General features: G+C 41.1%; 1 protein-coding gene across 1 annotated transcript in view; it reads left to right on the top strand.

Annotated features, from left to right (window-relative positions):
* Positions 1-20339, top strand: part of IQCE (IQ motif containing E) — a 2620731-nt gene that overhangs the window by 1541069 nt on the left and 1059323 nt on the right. Inside the window, exon 16 of the mRNA XM_044089561.1 lies at positions 9550-9652. Coding sequence (XP_043945496.1) covers positions 9550-9652 — 103 coding nt within the window. The remainder of the gene's footprint in view (positions 1-9549; positions 9653-20339) is intronic.

Genomic DNA, 20339 nt, shown 5'->3' with positions numbered 1-20339 from the left:
CCAGGATAAACACCTGTTCATGAAAACTTCATCCTGGGGCCTTCCAAGAATAGATCTAACAGAACAAATAAACAAACAGTCCTGGAAGACAGGTGCTTTCTCTTTCCCATGGACAAAAATGTTCTTGTATGCTTTTTTAGCCCTTCCAGTGATTATCAGGGCTTATCTAAAGTTCCAGGAGGACTCTCCAGAAATTGTGGTGAGTCCTTTCTGGCAGTGGCAGCAGTATACCTCTCAACTGTCCCTGATTTTCAGGGATATCTCTGATTTTGACTAAAATGTTACCTCTTTCCCTTTTAATCCCTCCTAAAACTGGTGATGAATTACACTTAATAAATAGAGTTATAGATTTCTTTACTTCAGAAAATGTATATTGATTCACATTATCTTAATATGTTAATGTCTCAAATATTATTATTTTGCATGTGTCCCTGATTATCCCTGCTTATTTCTGGATTTGTCCCTGATTGGTAGAGAGCTATGTACAACAGTGGGTCTCCCTTCTTTTCAATCTGGCCAAGGGCCATTACTGCAAGCATCCCCAGTGACCACATTTACTCACACAAGACGGGTGAGTTTAATGCATCTCAATCTGGAAACTTGTAACTAACTGCCTAGATAATAGAGTGTTGGTATTAAAGGAGGTGTGAAAGCCTGCTATCAGAAAACATATGTACTCAAGGTAAAAACTTTTTGAAAGAAGTCTTACATATTTGCCCACCTAGAAAACAAGTGGCTCCTCCTTGGGATCTCAAGTTTGTACTTGAGACGCTTATTTTGTCTCCATTTGAACTGACTTCCATGTCTGATTTGTGGTTCTTACTTATTGCTCCGACATATGCTGTGCATGTATCTGAGTTACAAGCACTTATGGAGAGTCAACCGTACCTCATTTTTCACAAGAACAGGGTTAAGTCAACCCTACCTAATTTTTTCACAATGACAGTGTTTCTTTGAGAACAAATCATACCTTTACACCTAAAGCTGTATCAGAGTTTACATTAACTCAGACTATTAATCTCCAAGTCTTCTTTCCTGAACCAAAGAAATAGGAAGAAAGGATTCTTCACTCACAAGCCATAACCATGGGAGGCTATATGCAATTGCACTAGGCATGTTTCTGATTCCCAGGGATTATCACACCAAAATATGAGCAGTTTAAAACATGTAAACTGATAACATGCATAACACTGTATTTTAATGGATAGTATTATTGCTGAGTTAAAAAAATATTATAGGAGATTTAATTCAGTGAGTCTATTATGTCAAAAACACTCTCTCTCTCTCTCTCTCTCTGATGCTGGGAATAATTTTGGGCTGAAGTTTCCAGGACTGGAAGTTTAACCTTCTTTCACTGTTGACAATCTTAAAGAGTTAATTCATGCTTTGGGGTTTCAGGGAATAAATGACCCTTCATGGAGAATAAGGAATTATGGAGCGCGCTACAGTGAAAGTGAGTTTTTTGTCTCTGTCTGTGTAAGACCACTCAGTTTTGCAGTAACTTGTCCTTATGTTGATTGGTTTTCATAGACAATCACATACCCATCATCATTTAAGTTTGTTCCATTGCCGTTTAGGGTCAAGGAGCAACCAGTGTAACAAAAAAGCTGAAATGGAACCCTACAGTGCTAACAAATCATTCTATAACTTCTAAAAAAATGTTTAGATTAGTAAAAAAAATTTTCTATCAGTAAGTTGACACTGCGTTACTAAATAGCCATAATCCATTACAGGTGTGAAGTTAGTATAGTGTGTATACATACTAGGTTTGTTTTTCAATTACCAGAAAGGCTCATCCAGACTCTGCTACACTTTGCTGTGAAGGAAAGGTTAGTTTGCTGTTATATTTTGTATTTCTGTATTGCCTTTCTATATTTTGAATACTGTAGTTTGTTTTCTTTACCTTGTGTTTTGCTTGCATTCTGTTTAACAGCATATTAAAACTTCAAAAGAGACCACAGCTCTCTCTGTTCTGAGTCAGGCAGAATTAAAATACCACTGTCTTTCTAGTTGCCCGCCTCTTATGTTAATCTGACCATATATCTCATTTCTCTCTACTTTCACTGGCTTATGTGAGTAATCACAAAACCATCACTTTTGAAATCCCACCCTTCAATTATTTAAATTTATTGGCCATCCTACAGTATTTCATAGTACCAAAATACAAAAGTAACCACCCCTTTCAGTCCATCTTGCTGTTTTAAAAATAGTAACTCTCCACTAAACCTTAACTTTTAAACAGGTAAAACTCAAGTTACCTACTTTCATATCTAACTTCTCTAGTGCACACTGCAGAGTGCATTCTTCTCAATCTTACCTTTAAGCATCCCTGTTACTAGCACTTTCTCTAATACCTAAAAAGATCATCTCTACTTGACTCCAAGTAGACTTTTCTCTATCTGTTAAACCTAGCACTTGCTCCTACAGTACTTATTACCTTGATACGGCACTCTTATAGATAGCACCCCAAAATGGCAAACCCTCATTTCTCGGTCACTCACGTCCCCCGGAATCTCTTTTAAAGTTTTTTTGTCTAGTCCTTCTAGCATGTCGAGGGATCAGTTGCTAGTGTCCTCTCCTGCTCAGCTGGTGAACCTGGGAATATTGAGGCAATGTTACAATTGCCTCATGTACACAGACAACCCTCTCCTCCTCCCACAAAACACAAATACATGTGAGAGATGCAACTATACGGCCAAACTGGAGGCTGAGCTCTCTCAACATAGGACTGGCAAGACCAGTCAGGAGGAGAAGGTTACCACACACACTATAGACCCAGTCTCACATAGTACCATCACAACCTCAAATCATACACATAAACACACAAAGACATACTCGGCTCTGATCAAAAATCTACCAAAACAGCAGAGGCCACCAAAGCAGACACCCAAACAACCACCACCTCAGAACACAACACCTGCAACACATAGACCTCACAGTCAGAGTGTCAAAGAGTCACAGCCCTTAAGGCCAAACACAATGCCAGACACACTAGTCATTGGTGACTCCATAGTCAGACACACTGACGTCCCGCTCACCAGACTGAGTAAGGAGAAGGTCACAGTAAGCTGCCTGTCGGGCGCTAGAATCCGCCACATAACGCAAGCACTCAGGTCTCTCAACAGCAGGTACAAATATGACTCAGTCATTGTTCACGCTGGTGTAAACGACCTGAGACGTACCTCCTTGGACTACATGAAAAGAGACATTGAGGAGCTCTCTGATTATGTAGCCCAGGCAGGTATGACCCTGACCTTGAGCAGTATCCTACCTTCACCAAGAATGATGCCACAATACAGAGATAAGATGATCAGCTTTAACAATTGGCTTAAACTCTGGTGTCATTCAAAGGGGATCCAATGTCTGTCTGCCTGGGATGACATGCTGGACAAGCCACGCTGCTTCGCAAGGGACGGCTTGCACCTGTCACCCTGGGATTCGGATATTGGCAAAGGCTCTTGCCACCCCCATAGTGCCTTTTTTAGGCAAGGCTCAAATTCTAAACCTACCACCCTAGAACACAAAAAAGGAAAAAAACTAAGGGTAATGCTGCTCAATGCCAGAAGTCTAAATCTCAAAATGCACGCACTCGAGGCCCTTCTCAGTATGGAGAACATCGATGTCTGTGCAGTGACAGAAACCTGGTTCAAGGCTCCTGAGAGCACCCCAGCACTATCAGGTTTTACCTCTTATCATGCGTTCCGCCCCAAAATCCGGACAATACCAAGAAAGGAGGGGGTATCCATATTCATCAAAGACACCCACACCTCAAGACTGGTGGCAACGCACGATGCATCGGAGACCATCCAGGTGCAATTAACCATAGGCAAGACTGCTCTGCAAATTGTAGCATGTTACAGGCCACCCTCACAAACTCAGGAACCTCACATGGCCTTCCTGAAAACACTAGAGGGATAAATGTATCACCAAACACCATCATACTAGGTGACTTCAATTACCCTAATATAGACTGGGAACACTACTCAAGCCCAAACACCCTAGCCCAAAAGTTCCTGGAATTCATAAACTCAAATGCCATGGAACAACTAGTCACCATCCCCACAAGAGGAGAAAACATACTTGATCTCATCATCACGAACATGGGAGCACAATGTTCAACACCGGAAGTATACCCCTCACTGGTGAGATCAGATCACAAACTAATCTCGCTGGAGGTCCTCATCCCACCCCCCACCTGAAATAAAAAGACCACAGTAAAGAACTTCTCGAAGCCGACTTCACACTTCTAAAGACTAGTGTGGTCTCCTTTAAGGCCCCGAGCCGACGGAAAACAGTACTCAAGCCGCTGAATCACTTACAAATGCCTTCTACCAGCACCTGCAGGACTGCATGGATAAGGCAATCCCAAGCAAAACAAAGACTCTTTGTACCAAAGGCAAGCGTCCACTCTGGTGGACCCCAGCCATAAACAAACTCTACAACAAAAGGAGGAAGCTACTACAAGATAGAGCAAAATCCTTAAAAGGTAAGACACCCTTGATCACTATAAGTAAAAACTAAGAGCTCTCATAAAATCATCCAAAGCAAATTTCGAGAGAAAAATAGCTAAAGACTCAAAAGACAATCATAAGGCCTTCTTTAGCTATGTTAGAAACCTGGGAGGAAACTCCCAGATATGCTCAGAACTAGTTCAAAATGATGTGAAGATTACTGATCCTACAGACATTGCCAACATACTGGCTGACAGGTTCAGTGCAAACTTCTCCCCTCCCCAAAAGGAGAGATATCTATACCAAGCGATTGCAGCCCCCAAACATCTCCAACGCCCAAGTGAGAACTGCTCTCTCCAAAGCAAAAAACACAGCATCCATGGGACCTGATGGTGTCCCCGGCTGTGTGCTCCACGAACTCAACGAGGAATTAAACCCACAGCTAGGACAGCTGTTTAATCATAGTCTTACTTCTGGATATGTACCCAGGGAGTGGCGCACTGCAACTGTGGTCCCACTTCACAAAGGCGGTGCCTCCACCGACCCTGGAAATTACCGGCCCATTAGCTTGACAAGCCTTATCTGCAAAGCCATGGAGAGGATCATAATGGACCTCATAAATAAAGACATAGGGAATTTGCAGACTTTGGATCCATCCCAGTTTGGCTTTGTCAAAGGCAGATCATGCCTTCTAAACTTGGTTGACTTTTTCGAAACAGTCACCAAAGCCATTGATGAGGGAAAGGCAGTCCATACAGCCTACCTCGATCTGGCGAAGGCCTTTGATACAATACCCCACTCGGGTATCATTGAAATCTCATCAGCTTAAATGTTAACCCATACATCACAAGATGGGTTGCAAACTGGCTGAGTGACAGAACCCACAGGGTCAGAGTTGCTGGCGCCATGTCAGACTCAAAGCCTGTCACAAGTGGTGTACCACAGGGCTCAGTCCTGGGCCCACTCTTGTTTGGCATCTACTTTTCCGAAGTACAAGCAAACACAGGAGGGTTATGGCTGACAAAGTTTGCAGATGACTGCAAACTGGGCGCCATAGTAGAAAACACATCTGACACAGATATCCTTCAGAAGGGTCTCACAGAAACGGATAACTGGTGCCAGAGCCATGGCCTAAAGTTAAATGCCAAAAAATGCATAGTCATACCCTTCGGGAAAAACAAGGTTACCCCTAGCTACCAAATAGGTGGCAATCAACTTCTTCTGTACTCAGTGATCAGGGACCTGGGGACCCAGGTTGATAGTAGTCTGTCATTCGACACCCATGTAGCTAAAGTAGTTAGGAAGACCTTCTACATTGCCCACCTTATCATGAAGGGATTCTCATCTAGATCAAGGGAGGTCATAGTCTCCCTATACTCATCACTCATCAGACCAATGATTGAGTACAATGCCCCATTCGGAATGTATCTGACCCGACACTTGCAGCAGCTGGAGAGGCCACAAAAGTTCCTCACCAAAAGGATAAAGGGTCTCAAACATCTGTCCTATGCTGCCCGACTGAAAGAACTCCAGCTCTATTCAGTCGCCACCTTGCTCAGAGGCGACCTTTGCCTAACATATAAGGCCATGTCAAACCCAGATTTGATGAATATGCTTCACCTCAAAAATCTAGATCCGTCAGAGCCACAAGGGCGGAGACTTAAACCTCGACACGGCTATTAATAGGACGTGCTGGAGGGATAGATTCATCACCCAAAGACTCCCTATGCTGTGGAATAAAATCCCGGTATATGTGAGGCAGAGCACCTCGCTGGCCTTGTTCAAGAGAAATCTTGACCAATGGATGGGAGATCGCAGATATACCCCAGGGATTACCTCAGTGTCACTGCTCAACAGAGGCACAGCAAAATAATGGGTATAGTTCCCCATACTAAAGGGGTGGCGTAAGCCACAAAACTATGGGCTAGGCTTGTAAATGCCCTCGGGCAGATAGCCTAGTATGAACCTATGAACCTATGAATGCACACGCACTTTTTCCTAGATTTAGTCAACTTTGATATGATGCCTAGTCCAGAGAGTCGTGTTATTAAACATGCACTATGGTTATATGTCACATTAATGTGCAAGCACAACAAATGTCCAAATAAACAAGTAACATTTGTCACAGCATGATAAATTAATGGTATGTTTCTCTGTAGGGAGACAACTGTTTACAAATAATGAGCTGCTTAATATGCTTTTTTCTAAAGTTAGCATCACAGAAACATGTCAGTCAAGCATCAATGGTTTTTTTTTGGGGGGGTGTCAACTATTTAAAAAGGTTCTGGACTTTTGTAGTTTTCAGTACATGAGAACATAATAGCCTTTTTTGCTTCTCTTTTAAGGTTTGTGAATTCATAATGGTCCCAAAGTGAGAAAATGATTGGAATTTTAATAATATAATGAACATGTACTATTAAGATTCAAAACATCAAAGCTAAAATGTCTGATTCAATGATCATTGCATAAACCAAATATAATATCTGTCTACACAATATTATATCAAACTCAGTGATATTTATCTTGGAAAGCTGTGCACTCCCAAGCACAGGGAATGTGCCCCAGCTTCCCTGACCTCTAAATATTTATTAACTCTGAGATCACATAAGCAAAAATAATGGGAACATGTCATTTAATCAGCAGCTCTTTTTAATACTATCAGTCAAAGAAATTTGGATAAAATCTTTTGCTTGCAGTAGAGTTTTCATCTTCTCCACTGTTATGCAGCCTCAGAGTTGCGTTTATATCACATTTTCGAAAGATGAAAATAGCGAACGCTATTTCATCGGCCCCAAAACATCTAAACATGAAAATATCGAACATTCAGAACAGCAAATTTTTTCCCATGGAAAAAATTTGCTGCTCCGAAACACATACACACAACACAAGCACATCGAACAAACAGCAACCACACACATACACTTAAATTCCTACATCTAACGCTACACTAAACTAAACATACACTACTATCTACCCACTTACGTTAACCCAAACCCTAAGCCTAAGGTCCGTCACTATCGCACACTCACCTAACCCGTGCCCTAACCCTAACTCACTTAAACCGCCCCTAACCCTAAAGTCTGTCACTATCGCATACACGCCTAACCCACGCCCTAACCCTAATTCACTTAACCCGCCCCAACCCTAATGTACAAACAATCGCATACTTTCCTGAACCCAACCCGTAACTTTCCACCACAGCGCTAAGAACAGCAAAGCCACAGAAACGGCCAACAGAATTCTTTCCCAAGGAAAGAATACGCTGTTCTGCAGCTTCGCTATTCTTAGTGTTCGCTGAATAGTGTTCAATATCAGAACATTCGAAGTTTTAATACTTTGATGTTTTGATGTAGACCCTCAGAGATGGTGTATTTATATTCAGGATGGATAAGGGGACATCCCCAACTTGAGGGGGGAGCAGGGACTGCAATAAAATAAATTCCAACCAGACTAGCTGCTGACAATCCCAAAGGCACAATAAAGTGCATTTCAAGTTTCGGGTGTCAACTAAGTGAGACATGATATAACTTTTTTTGCCCCCCCAACCTGTGAACATTAGCTGTTTCCGGAAGTTTTTCCCTGTGTGTTGGGTCTACTGAGTCTACTGAACCCAGGAAGCCTCCTGTGGGCTTCTCTGACTCATGTTCAGAGCCATTGAGGAGATCAAGGCACCCCAGGGCACCATCATATTGCTGATGAGGAGGTTTTTTTTTTTTTTTTACTTTGCCCTAAATACTCTTCCCTTGTACATCCACATACTCTGTAGAATCTATGTGTGATGCGCTGTCCTGCATATTATCACATCCTTAGCAACTCTACACCTGAAGGTAGTGTCTTCCTGCACGCCACTCTGCTGACAATTGACTGAGAGGTATACCTTCACTACCAAGGATAGGCGTGCTAGTCCCCCTTTTGCCACTTCCTCACAAATCCAAGCTACTAATTGAATTTGGGTAACCTATCCCATAGTAAGGGCTTTAATCATCTACATGCCAGCACTGGTAGATAAAACAGAACTTAGTGTTCCCATATGATTACTATATTTTGTTTACTTGTGTTAATACATCATTTAGGATGAAAATTAAATGTCAGAAGCATTATGTTAGATTTCCTTTCTTAGTTCCAGTCTTCTTTTTATTAAGCAGAGTATATCTTGTCTTGTACTACGACATCTGCCTGGGAATTGGGTGGTAAGTTCCTATGGATTGCTAACCACAGTACTGTCCCCCATTCTTCTATCAGATATAGTCTTGTAGTTTAGTTCAGGGGGTTAATGCTATGAGCTCCTAATGTGCTTCATACTATAGTCCTAAGCTTGATTCCCTCATCTTCCACTTGCAACCTGTTTGACACTGAGTAAGTCAGTTAACCAGTACTTTCTAGTTACCCCTGAAAGGGACACATAGATCCAGTTAGCTTTCTTGGTTAAAAAGTGAAATATTTCGGGTCTATATCAGAAGCTCGAATGGTCAAAAGAGTAAATGCTCTTTAATCGAGCTTTGAAGATCGAAGGCACTAAACAGCGAAGACATGGAACTGCGATTTTTTTTCCAAGGGAAAAAGTTTGCTGGGCCATCTTCGGAGGTTTGCCATTTCCTCCACTGTGGTGCGATCTCAGAGTTGCTATATTTAAGAAGGGGAGGGTGTGGAGGGTCACAGCTCCCCACTTTCTGTTGTGTTTACATTTTTTTTTTTTTTTTTTTTGGCGGAGCAGCAATTTTTTTCCCTAGGAAAAAAAATCGCTGTTCCAAGTTTTCACTGTTTAGAAGTTCAATCTTTAAAGCTTGATCAAAGAGTTTTCGCACTTTTGACCATTCAAGCTTCTGATATAGACCCAAATATTTCTTATGCCACACTCTACTCTAGGTCGACAGCCTATAAAAACAGGCAATGTTCTGTTTAACTTTTTTTTCTTGAATAGACTATGGAATCAAGTTTGCTAATTAAGAGTGTAAAGCCTAATGATATTTCTCTTGATTTTGCTTTAAATTTGTGCATTGACAGCATTTTATTTCACTTATTTTGCAAGTTGTTCAACAAACTGATATCCCATTTGCATTTTGAGGTATTAAATTTAATAATATTTAACATTTTACAGAGAGGAAATCAGACGACTTAATGTTAAGATTAAAAAACTAGAAGCAGAGTTGGAAGATTGTCATCGCAGAGTAGGAGCTGCTGCTGCTGAGGCATCAGGTTGGGTAGGTATGATAACCCGCATGATTGTACAGTTTGTTTATTTTGTATGTACTGAAGGGTATTGCTGCAGCATTTTACAATATTTTTGTTGCGTGTTTTAATAAAAAAAAAAAAAACAAGTACAATAGATGTTCTTCGTGTTTCACTGTTGCAGTCATTACATTTGGGTAATCTGCTGGCAGGTTGCCCTCAGTCGGCCTGAATATCAAAGTCTTGGGTCCTGCTGTCTCTTCTTCCATGATGTCAGGTCATCAGGGGTATAAAACATGCAGCCAATGCCATTTTATTCAGTCTTTCTTGCCGTGCGGTGCCCGAAGCCGAAGCAGTTCGCAAGTGCCGGTCGGCCGACTCCTGAAATTTTCGCATTCCAGTTTCAGAACCAAAGTCTTCAATTAAAGCTATGTACCCCGTTGGGGAAACATTTTCTTGCTCCTTACCAATGTCAGTAAAAGTTAATAATTGCATTACTTGTGGGAAGCAAATACCTCATTAGAATTTTCATTTGTACTGTATTCCTTGCCTAGGCCCAGATCATAATGTGCCTTGCTGTCGGTTTTGTGCTAGATTTAACCAACGCACTATTAAGCGTCAGTATATTTTTGCTTCAAAATATTTTGGATCCAGATTTAATTACCCTGAAATGTCGTCGGATAGCAATCTGACTACTGGACTTAACAAAAAACGCAATGAAAAAGACAGAGACAGACTGTCGAGGTCCAACCGACGACGAAGCTTCTCCTAAGCCAGTCGCCGGTTCTCTGGTACTCAGTGAGGTGCTTTCGCAGCCCCTGAAACCCACTACTTTTGAATCGCAGGCCTCTTCTGAGACCCATGCAGAGTCCAGTATGCCGCGAGATTCTCAGAGTATTGTACCCATGGATGTCTCTCCCTCAGATGGGTCCAGAGCCGCTGAGCAGGCACCGGTTTCTGAGGGTGTTTTCAGGCCTCACCATTTCTATATAAAACCGACGCCAGCTTCAAAAACAAAAACAACTTCTAAGTCCAAAAAAAGAACACATGAGCCACATGCTCAGGCCCCTGTGCCTAAATAACAGATGATCAAAATGGCTGAGGACTTAATTACCTTGATCAAGGGTACCCAACCCCCCCCCCCCCCGCTAAGATGCCTAGGCAAGGCACTGATTATGAATCTTCAGATCAGGTTTCCATTTCTTCTGATTCCTCCTCTGATCAGGAATTTTCTATACCACCCTATGAGGATTCAGATGCAGAAGAATCCATCCCATCTGCATCTCCTCCTGAGGATTATTCTTTTGGAAAAACCTTGCATACTTTAAATGAACATTTTCATTGGAAGAGTCAGGATTTCTCTGAATCAAAAAAGAGGCTTAGGGATTTCTTTCTTCTTCCTCAGCATAGGCCTTTGGCTATACCTCCTGTATTAGGCATTGTTGATGATGTGTTTTTGGAATCAAGCATGGCTCCTGATTCCCTACCTCCGGCTCCTAGTAAGCCAGACAGATATTACAGGGTTCCTGACTCCCACAAATTTTTATTCAAAAATCCTGCTGCTGATCCTGAAACTATCTCACAGGGTCCCAAAGGTGTAAAGGCCTCTACAGCCAAAAATCCTACCCCCTCTGATAGAGACTCCAGGGTGCTGGATAGATGGGGAAAGAAGGTTTATACGTCTGCAACCTTGGCAATTAGGGCCTTACACTGCCAGTTTCATATGCTTAAATATCAACAGAATGGTATGGGCTTATTGAAACAGAAAATGATGTTGATTTCTGATTGTGTGGAAAATAAAGAATTACAGGAATTATTGCATGCAGCAGAACAGGTTGGAAAGCATACTTTGCAATGTGGTTTTGATTCCTTGGAGACCTCTTGCAGGGCCACAGTTACTGGATCTGTGATTAGAAGGCATGCCTGGCTGAAAGAGCATAATCTGCCTGATCATGTTAAAGCTAAATTGTTGGATGCACCTTTACAGCATGATACATTGTTTGGTAATAAGGCAGAAGAGATTTTAAAGAAAATGGAAGACAAAGCAAAATTTATGCAGACTGTAAAATATTTCTTACAAGTGCAGCCACCTAGATTCAGTAGGCACTGGCCTACTAAAAAATTGGTCCTTTCCTGTGTCCAACAGAGCCTCACAAGGCAAATCCAGATGCTCAAAAGGCTCTAGATATCAATCACAGGGTTCTTACAGGTCAAAGCAATGGGGTGCCTCTACCTCCAAATCTGGAGGAAACAAAGCACAACCCTACAGTAAGCAGTCTCAATTACTTCCCTTTACCATCACCAAGCACTTATCTTTTGGCAGCCCCTTTGGGGGGAAAATTAGCACTTCATGCTCAAAATTGGCAGTTAATTACCCAGGACAAGTGGGTATTAAACATAGTATCCCAGGGGTACAGATTTAATTTCCATACTTTGCCAATTCCAAACGGTTGGCCAGATCTTCTTCAAAATCAGTGGGCAGAGGCTCAGAAACAAGTTACGTCCCACATGGATATAGGGGCTATTCAACCAGTACCAGAACAGGAAAAAGGACAAGGTTTTTATTCAAGACTGTTCCTGGTACCCAGAAAGGACAATGCCTGGCATCCAATACTGGACTTATTGACCTTGCACACGTTCTTGGACATTCCATAATTCAAAATGCTGACTTTACAACAGCTACTGCCCATGCTGGGCAAGAACACTTGGTTAGTGACTCTAGACTTAAAAGAGGCATACCTGCATATCCCAATAAGGGAATTGTGCAGAAGATACCTCCCTTCAAGGCAGGTTTTATGCATTACCAATTCTCTGCACTGCCCTTTGGCTTATCTACTGCGCCCAGGGTCTTTACAAAGTGCCTGGCACCAGTAATTGCATTTTTCAGACAAAGAAATATACAAATCTATCCTTACTTGGACGACTGTCTCATTCAAGCAGAAAACAAGGAAATTTTTCTTCAACATCTGGCATTTAGAAAAAGGCTTCTAACATGCCCAGGGTACACAATAAATGAAAAGAAATCACAACTGGTACCCTCGCAAAAAATTACATTCCTGGGTGCAAGCTTGAAAACAACTGCCCAGATGGCTTACCTTATGCCAGACAAACAAAGGCAACTGACTATATACTTCAAACAGATGGCAACAAAAACCCAGTTATCTGCAAGACAAATTTTGCAGGCTTTGGGGTTCATGGTATCCTGCATTCTACTAATTCCATTTGCAAGACTGCATATGAGGAAACTTCAATGGTATCTAAAAAGTTTATGGAGTCAACATTGTCACAGTCTGGAAACAATGATTCCGCTCATTCCCTGCCTACAACAAGAGTTTCTTTGGTGGGCAGAGACATGTCACCAAAACAAGGGAGGGTCTTTCACTCTACCCCCTGCCACCCAAACCCTAACTACAGATGCATCAGACTATGCTTGGGGGGCCCACCTGGCAGGGAGATGCATTCAGGGCATATGGAACCCAAAACAAATGCATCTGCATATCAACCAGAAAGAGATGCTAGCTGTTCAGAATGCCCTGACAGCCTTCAAGGACTTACTTCATCCAGGACAACTACTGATAAAGACGGACAACAACACGGTTATGTGGTACATAAACAAGCAGGGGGGTACACATTCCTACCCCCTTTGCAGACTAGCCATGGCATTGTGGGACACAGCCTTGACTTACCAAGTACATCTTCAAGCACAATTCCTGCTAGGAAAACAAAATACTCTGGCAGACAACCTAAGCAGAAATCTTATGGACCCTCACAAGTGGAAATTGGATCCACAAGTTTTCAGCATGGTAACACAGAAATGGGGGAGCCCAGACATAGATCTATTTGACTCTCCCCAAAATTATCAACTGGACAAATTCTGCACAAGGACTTATCACAGACAAGCTTGGAAAGTGGATGGCCTATCCTTCAGTTGGAAAAATCTATCAGTCTACACCTTTCCTCCACTGCCTCTTAAAAAACAAAAATGATCCTAATTGCCCTGGACTGGCCTCACCAGCACTGGTACCCAATTCTAAGGAATATGTCTCAACTCCCTCCTTGGTACTTGCCTCAAATACCTCATCTACTGTCTCAGCAGAGCAATCAAATTCTGCACAATCAGCTCCAAACTCTGAACCTGGCAGCATGAGTGATCATGTAAGTATTCAAACAAAACCTCTCAGTAAATCTATGATGGATGTCATTTTGGAAACCAGAAGGCCTAGTACTAGAAAATCTTATGCTGATAAATGGAAGAGATTCTGTGCTTGGAACCAAGCACAAGAAACGGACACAGCAAAACCAAATATTCCTCATATTTTACAATACTTGACTGAGATGCTTGACAAGGGCCTATCTTTTTCTTCAATAAAAATCCATGCCTCTGCCATCTCGGCCCATTACAACACGGAGCCTCCCATCTTTTCTCATCCTTGGCTAAAACAGTATCTTAGAGGGGCCAAACATTTAAGACCTCTCAGAAGATCACCAACTCCTACATGGGACCTCAATTTTGTGCTGGAAAAACTCACCCTGCCTCCTTTTGAACCAGCAGCTACTGTGGATATAAAGTTTTTATCTTGGAAAACAGCTTTCCTTTTGGCAATCACTCCAGCAAGAAGGGTTTCAGAACTACAGGCCCTCATGGCCGTGGAGCCTTTTATTACATTTTACCCGGGCAGGGTGTCCCTCAGGACCAATCCTTCCTTTATGCCTAAGGTGGTATCCAGTGTGGCTCTTAACCAAACTATTCACCTGCCAACTTTTTACGTAAATCCGCAGAATAAGGGGGAGCGGATTCTGCATTCATTGGATGTACACAGACAACTAAGATTCTACTTAAACAGGACCAAATCTCTAAGAAAGTCTGAGCAACTACTGGTGGCATTTGCTGCAGGATCAGAGGGGAAGGCTATATCAAAGCAGACTATTTCTAAGTGGATAAGCCATTGCATTAATTTCTGCTACTTGCATCATGGTAAACCGGTGCCCAAGGGAATCAGGTCACATTCCACCAGGGCTGCCTCTACCTCAGCAGCTTTTCTCAGAGGAGTTCCAACCAAAGACATTCTAGAAGCTGCTACTTGGAGCTCTGTTCATACTTTTACAAAGCATTATCATTTGCCCCTCTTTTCTAAGTCCAGGGCAGGCTGTGCCACTGCAGTCCTGCAGGGCCTTATAGCCGCTCCTAATGCTATTTAGTTCCATCCTCCCATCCATAGCTTTGGGATTCTACCCAAATGTAATGACTGCAACAGTGAAACATGAAGAACATAGTACAGTTGTGTACACTTACCATAAATGTAGATGTTTGAGTGTATTTACTGTTGAAGTCCAGGTTACCCTCCCGCCATCCCCTTTTTCTTCTAGAACTTCTCTTTCCTTCACTATATTCTAAAGCTTTTGTGGTGTATTTGCTTTTAGATGAAGGTAAAGTTTATATTGCTAAAAGTGCATTTACATATATATTGCTGTTTATATATATATATATATATGTATATGGATTCACTTCAGAAGATCGAATTTCCGAAATCTCGAACTACAAATAACCGAAACCGAAAGCTCGAGTTTCGGAAACTCGAACTTCTGAAGGGAAACCATTAAAGCAAAAAAAAACCACAAGCTTCGCTTTTGCAGGGGGGCTTCGCCCCACTGCACCCCCCCATGTGGGGGGCTGTGCCCCCCACACACCCCCTACTTAAATATACCAACTCCAAGATCGCGCTACAGTGGGGAGATGGGAAATCTCCGTCTTGCTGTATGCGAAGCGCAAAACGGAGATTTCTTTACTTCCTGCCAACACCACGAACAAAAATACATTACGCACACAAGGCATGCAACAATACTTGCCTCTGTGTGCACGTAATGTATTCAGGTAAGTAAAGTGTTATTTCGGAACACTACACACATTCGATTTATTAAAATCTCGATCATGTGGTCTCGACCATATGCAAATCGAGATTTTAATAATTCGATTATGTGAAGTGTTCCCATGTATATATATATATATATATATATATATATATATATATATATATATATATTTGCTCCCCCATTTGGGGGGCACCTGACATCTGGGGCAAGAAAAACTGAATAAAATAGCATCGGCTGCATGTTTTATACCCCTGATGACCTGACGTCATGGAAGAAGAGACAGCAACCGACGCAGGACCCAAGACTTTGATATTCAGGCCGACTGAGGGCAACCTGCCAGCAGATTACCCAAATGTAATGACTGCAACAGTGAATACACCCGAACATCTACATTTATGGTAAGTGTACACAACTGTACTTTAGGAGTTGACCAAGGTTATCAGGACTCTGAACTGCTGCTGTGATGGTAAATTGAGACTCTTTCCTTTTAGAGTAGATGATGGTACCCTAGTGCATTTGTTTAGCATCTGCTATATTAACTGCATCTATCTCTTTTGTTGTAAATATGAATTTTATTTGAATTTCATTTATTGCAGGTATTCAGCTCATTTTTACATTTTGTGTTGTTTTGTTAATTGAATTTGCTTCTGTGTTACAGTATTGACATATCCTAGCAGAGTTTCTCAGTCCTTTATCAAGCATTCTCTGATTGTTTGTTTCTCAACATTTCTTGTTGGCTAAAATTCTAAAAGGATGCTTTGGCATCCCTTCATAAACCGTTTTAATTTACATAATGCATTTTTCAAAACCGCATTGGCATTTTCAGTGTTCCATTACTTGTCTGTGTTTGGCAGCCTTGTTTAAATAAAATGAGTTTCCATTTTAATGTATTCATAAGTGATGTTATAGAAGATAGGGAAGGAGTTTTTGTTTGTTTTGTAGTGACAGAAAGGTATAAAGTAGAATGAATTACAGAAATAATTAGCAGTAGCCCTTGTTGCAGAGCAATATGCTCTGACAATAATATTGGTAGTGTGAGCCATCCAAATGGTGTAGAGATATAATGCACTGACTATGAGCCAGGTGATCCCAGTTTGATTAGCAGCTTGGAAATTTTACAGTGATGGCAAGGAAGATGGGCATATCTATCTTTGTGAGGAAAACTATTCCTGGCTTCTCTGTAGTGGAGCTCTGACAGGGGCTGGAGCTCAGAGGGATGATATCAGACTTGGGGGGGGGCGGCTGGGAGGACAGAGAATTCATGGCAGTCCCCAAAGGGACCAGGGCAGTGCATGCGCTCAAGCTACTCCCCATTGCCCACCCAGGCTGACATTGCTGCTCGTACATGGAGGTGAAACTTAGTTGAAAACCCAATCTTGGTCACAGTATGATGATCCTGACTTCCTCACTCCTCCCCTGGGCACAAGAGGGATCTAAGAGTTGTGATGGCCTGAAAGGCCCTTTTATCAGGAAGAATGGGACCTGCCTGGTGAAAGGATACACTGGGATGACTCCAAGGTTTAGTACTTTGCAAAGAAGCTATGTAGGGAGGAGGGAGAACTGATATTAGCGGTAAACTGGACTAAAGTAAAGGTTGGCAGTCAGTTTACAAGCAACAAACAGAATGCCAGAATAAATTGCTAACGTAATGTGATGAAGCAATCACTGACCTGTCTCTCTCATTCCAAAGGAATGGTATGGGAATTGCCTGTGACACTACTGTTCCCTAATCATGGATAAGGTAGTTGAAGTTGCATTCTGGTAGGTCATTAACTATTTGTGTTTGTCTGCATATAGTTAAGGCTGCCTTGGCGTTTTGCACATGGGGACCTGCCTAGAAATGCAGGTCTGCCTCCCTTTCAGCCTTAGTCAGGCTTCTGTTTTACTTGCTATGGTACTTTCACTGTATGAGGCATGTGGCCCCTTGCAGCTGGTGATGAGATGGATGTCACAGGTATTTGGTCATTGTGAGGACATCAGGGTTTGGGTGGGCTGAGGGAGAGAATGAAGGAATAAATAAATCAGTAAAAATAAATGAATATGAAAGGTCACTTGTGCAACCCCTTAGATTCAGTACAACTAAGTGAGAAATAAGGCTCTTGGAAAAACAAAAACTGAAAGAAAAGATTTATTTTCAGTAAGGAAAATAGCAGCAAAATTGGAAGGGGACTTTAAGTGCTTGCATTAAATATGTTCAAGTAATCAGCAATGTGAAGAATGTGTAGATTTGGGTTGTTGAGGGAATGGGGTGAGGCATGAATAGTAAGAAGTATAAGGAACAGCATAATCAGAGGAAGAGGAACAGTGTTATCCGTCTGGACCATGACAAAAGACCATCTGGAGAGCTGTATGTTACCTTTGAGATATTTTCTAAATGAGAAAATTTGAAGAAGTAATATAGGAAAGCAATAAGATGGTACGGGATTTACATCAGAAGCCAGTTATAAGGTCATCATCTACTGACCTTTAAAAAAGAAGGAAGAACATGATAACATTTACAATCATTCGTTCTCTGATATTACTTTATCAATTTGGGGTTAGAGAGGAGCCAGAGCCTATCCCAGCACTCATTTGTTGTGAGTTAGTGTCTTCTGCAAGAAATGCACACATTCAGTCATAACTGGAATGCACACCTACAGATATTTTGGTGGATCCCCGGTTTATCTGTGACATGTATGATGTGCTTGGGTTGTGGGGAGAAACTGGAGCACCCAATGAAAACCCATGTGAACATGCAGAGTTTGCACAGTAGACCTCAGTCAGAAACCAAATCAGGGAACCTAGTATTGTGATAGCAGTGCAAAGCTATGCTATTTAAATCTGCATACCTCATTGACATCAGTGGGGTCCATGGGGGTTGATATCTTTCAGAAGATATGTGCATGGATAATGGGCCAAAATTTGAAGTTGGATTGTAGGCAGCTCAGGTAATGATTTTTTTTCTTCTTCACAGAAGCAGTAGAATAGCTTCAGTAACAAGCTTTCTGCATCAAAACAGTAATGGAATTTAGTAATGCAAAGGAATTATATTTGGTCTGCTGGTATCAATAGGTGTCACATGATATACTCCTAATCAGCTGTAGACTTATGATAACACTTTGCCTTGTTTGTTTCAGAATGTTTTTGTTGAAGATGTATTCCCTGCATTTAACAACCAGTACTCAATTCTAAGACTGTAAAATGTTTACTATATGTGAAAACAGCGTTTTTAAACATGTAAAACAGTTGTGCTTCCTTTTTTAACAACACAGAGAAACTGATGAGTTCAGAGAAAAATTGCTGACATGCTGTTTTGATCTGAACTTGCCTTCATATGTTTGCTAATTAAGAGCTCAGTTTTGACATGAGAAACATAAGCTCATTAGTTAGGTTCAGGATTTCTTATTGTAGCTAACTTGAATAAAATGGTTGTAATGAACTCGGAATGGTACAACATACCAGGTTTTTGGCTGGTAACCAAAAAGAAAAGCCTAGAATTTAAACAGTCTAATGGGGGACATTAGTAATAATATTCCCTTTCCAGACATTCTCTTTGTTTCCCCTTGTTTAGTCTTCCTGAAACATTTGTTTTATACCTTTACTGGTGAGTATCCTGGTATGTAAAGCACTGGCTTACATCTACATGTATCTTAAAACAAGGAAAGTTTAGTTGAGGTGAAATACATGAAATACATAGAAAGTACAAGATTAAAATAGTTGGTGTTACTACAGTCATCATGTACTGCAGATGCAGATTTACACATAAACTGAAACTTACATGGTTTCACTTGAATGGGGACTCATAAAATAACACAAACACTTAAGACATTTTCATTACTGTTAAATATTTATGGTTTGCACTGATGTTGTACATATTGTTGTTTGCTTGCTAAGGACAGGCACAGTAAGTTTTTATTTGCCAAGGCCATGAGCAGTGAGGTGCTTTTTTTTCATTTTCATTGCTGTGTTACTCATACACATTCTGGATGTTAAATTATCTGAATGACAGCATCCTGTTTTCACAGAAATCTAGCACTTTTTCTCCAATTTTCAGCAACGTTTATTTACTACTGCCAAGAAGGGAAGAAGTTGTACAGGTACATCTCAGATGTGATTTTATAGCCAGACTTTGAAAAAAGTGTTAAGAACTGATGCGTGCCACATTTCTGAGGCACAGGTAAACCTTATTGGTATAAATGTGCTGTTTCCAATTGATCCCCTACTTGCTTATGTTCACAAACTTCTGAACAGAAAGACCAAAACTTACCTTGATTGCACCATGCTGGACTGGGAAGGCTTGATTTTATGCAGTTCATTCTGCCGCCTCAGCAGAGCTGTTTCTGTTCCAAATGGCAGTATGGTAATCCCCTTGCCATGAACGATTCTGTAATCCCACTGGGTTTTCCAGGTAATATGTGAAAGGAACTGAAGCCCATTGAGAAACCATTGATTAAATTTATCAGTGCAGGAAAGTGGAAACTGTTCACCAATTGGACAGATAGTATCCCCATCTATTTAGTAGTTTGGTAACTTGACGTGTCTGACCTAATTTTCATATATATATATATGTAATTGTATTTGTAATTGTATGTTATTCTGAAGAAGTCCAACATATTAAATTGGATGAAAGCGCTAATTACTGGCTCTCAGTGTGTTTTTTCGACATTGCTATTGGATAATTCTGATTTTTACGAAGTTTTTTGGATATAGTTTTAGTTCTTCGTTGAATTTTAAAGAGTTTTTTCAGTGTGTATATATATATATATATATATATATATATATATATATATATATATATATATATGTATATATATGTATCTATATATATATATATATATATATATATATATGCGTTTTTAATTTAGTATT

This window comes from Protopterus annectens, chromosome 12.part0 (genome assembly GCF_019279795.1).
Source record: "Protopterus annectens isolate FY-2018-M chromosome 12.part0, PAN1.0, whole genome shotgun sequence".
NCBI classification, from domain to species: Eukaryota; Metazoa; Chordata; order Ceratodontiformes; family Protopteridae; genus Protopterus; species Protopterus annectens.
The sequence above is the reverse complement of the archived record's forward strand: the minus strand, read 5'-3'. Positions and strand labels throughout refer to the sequence as shown.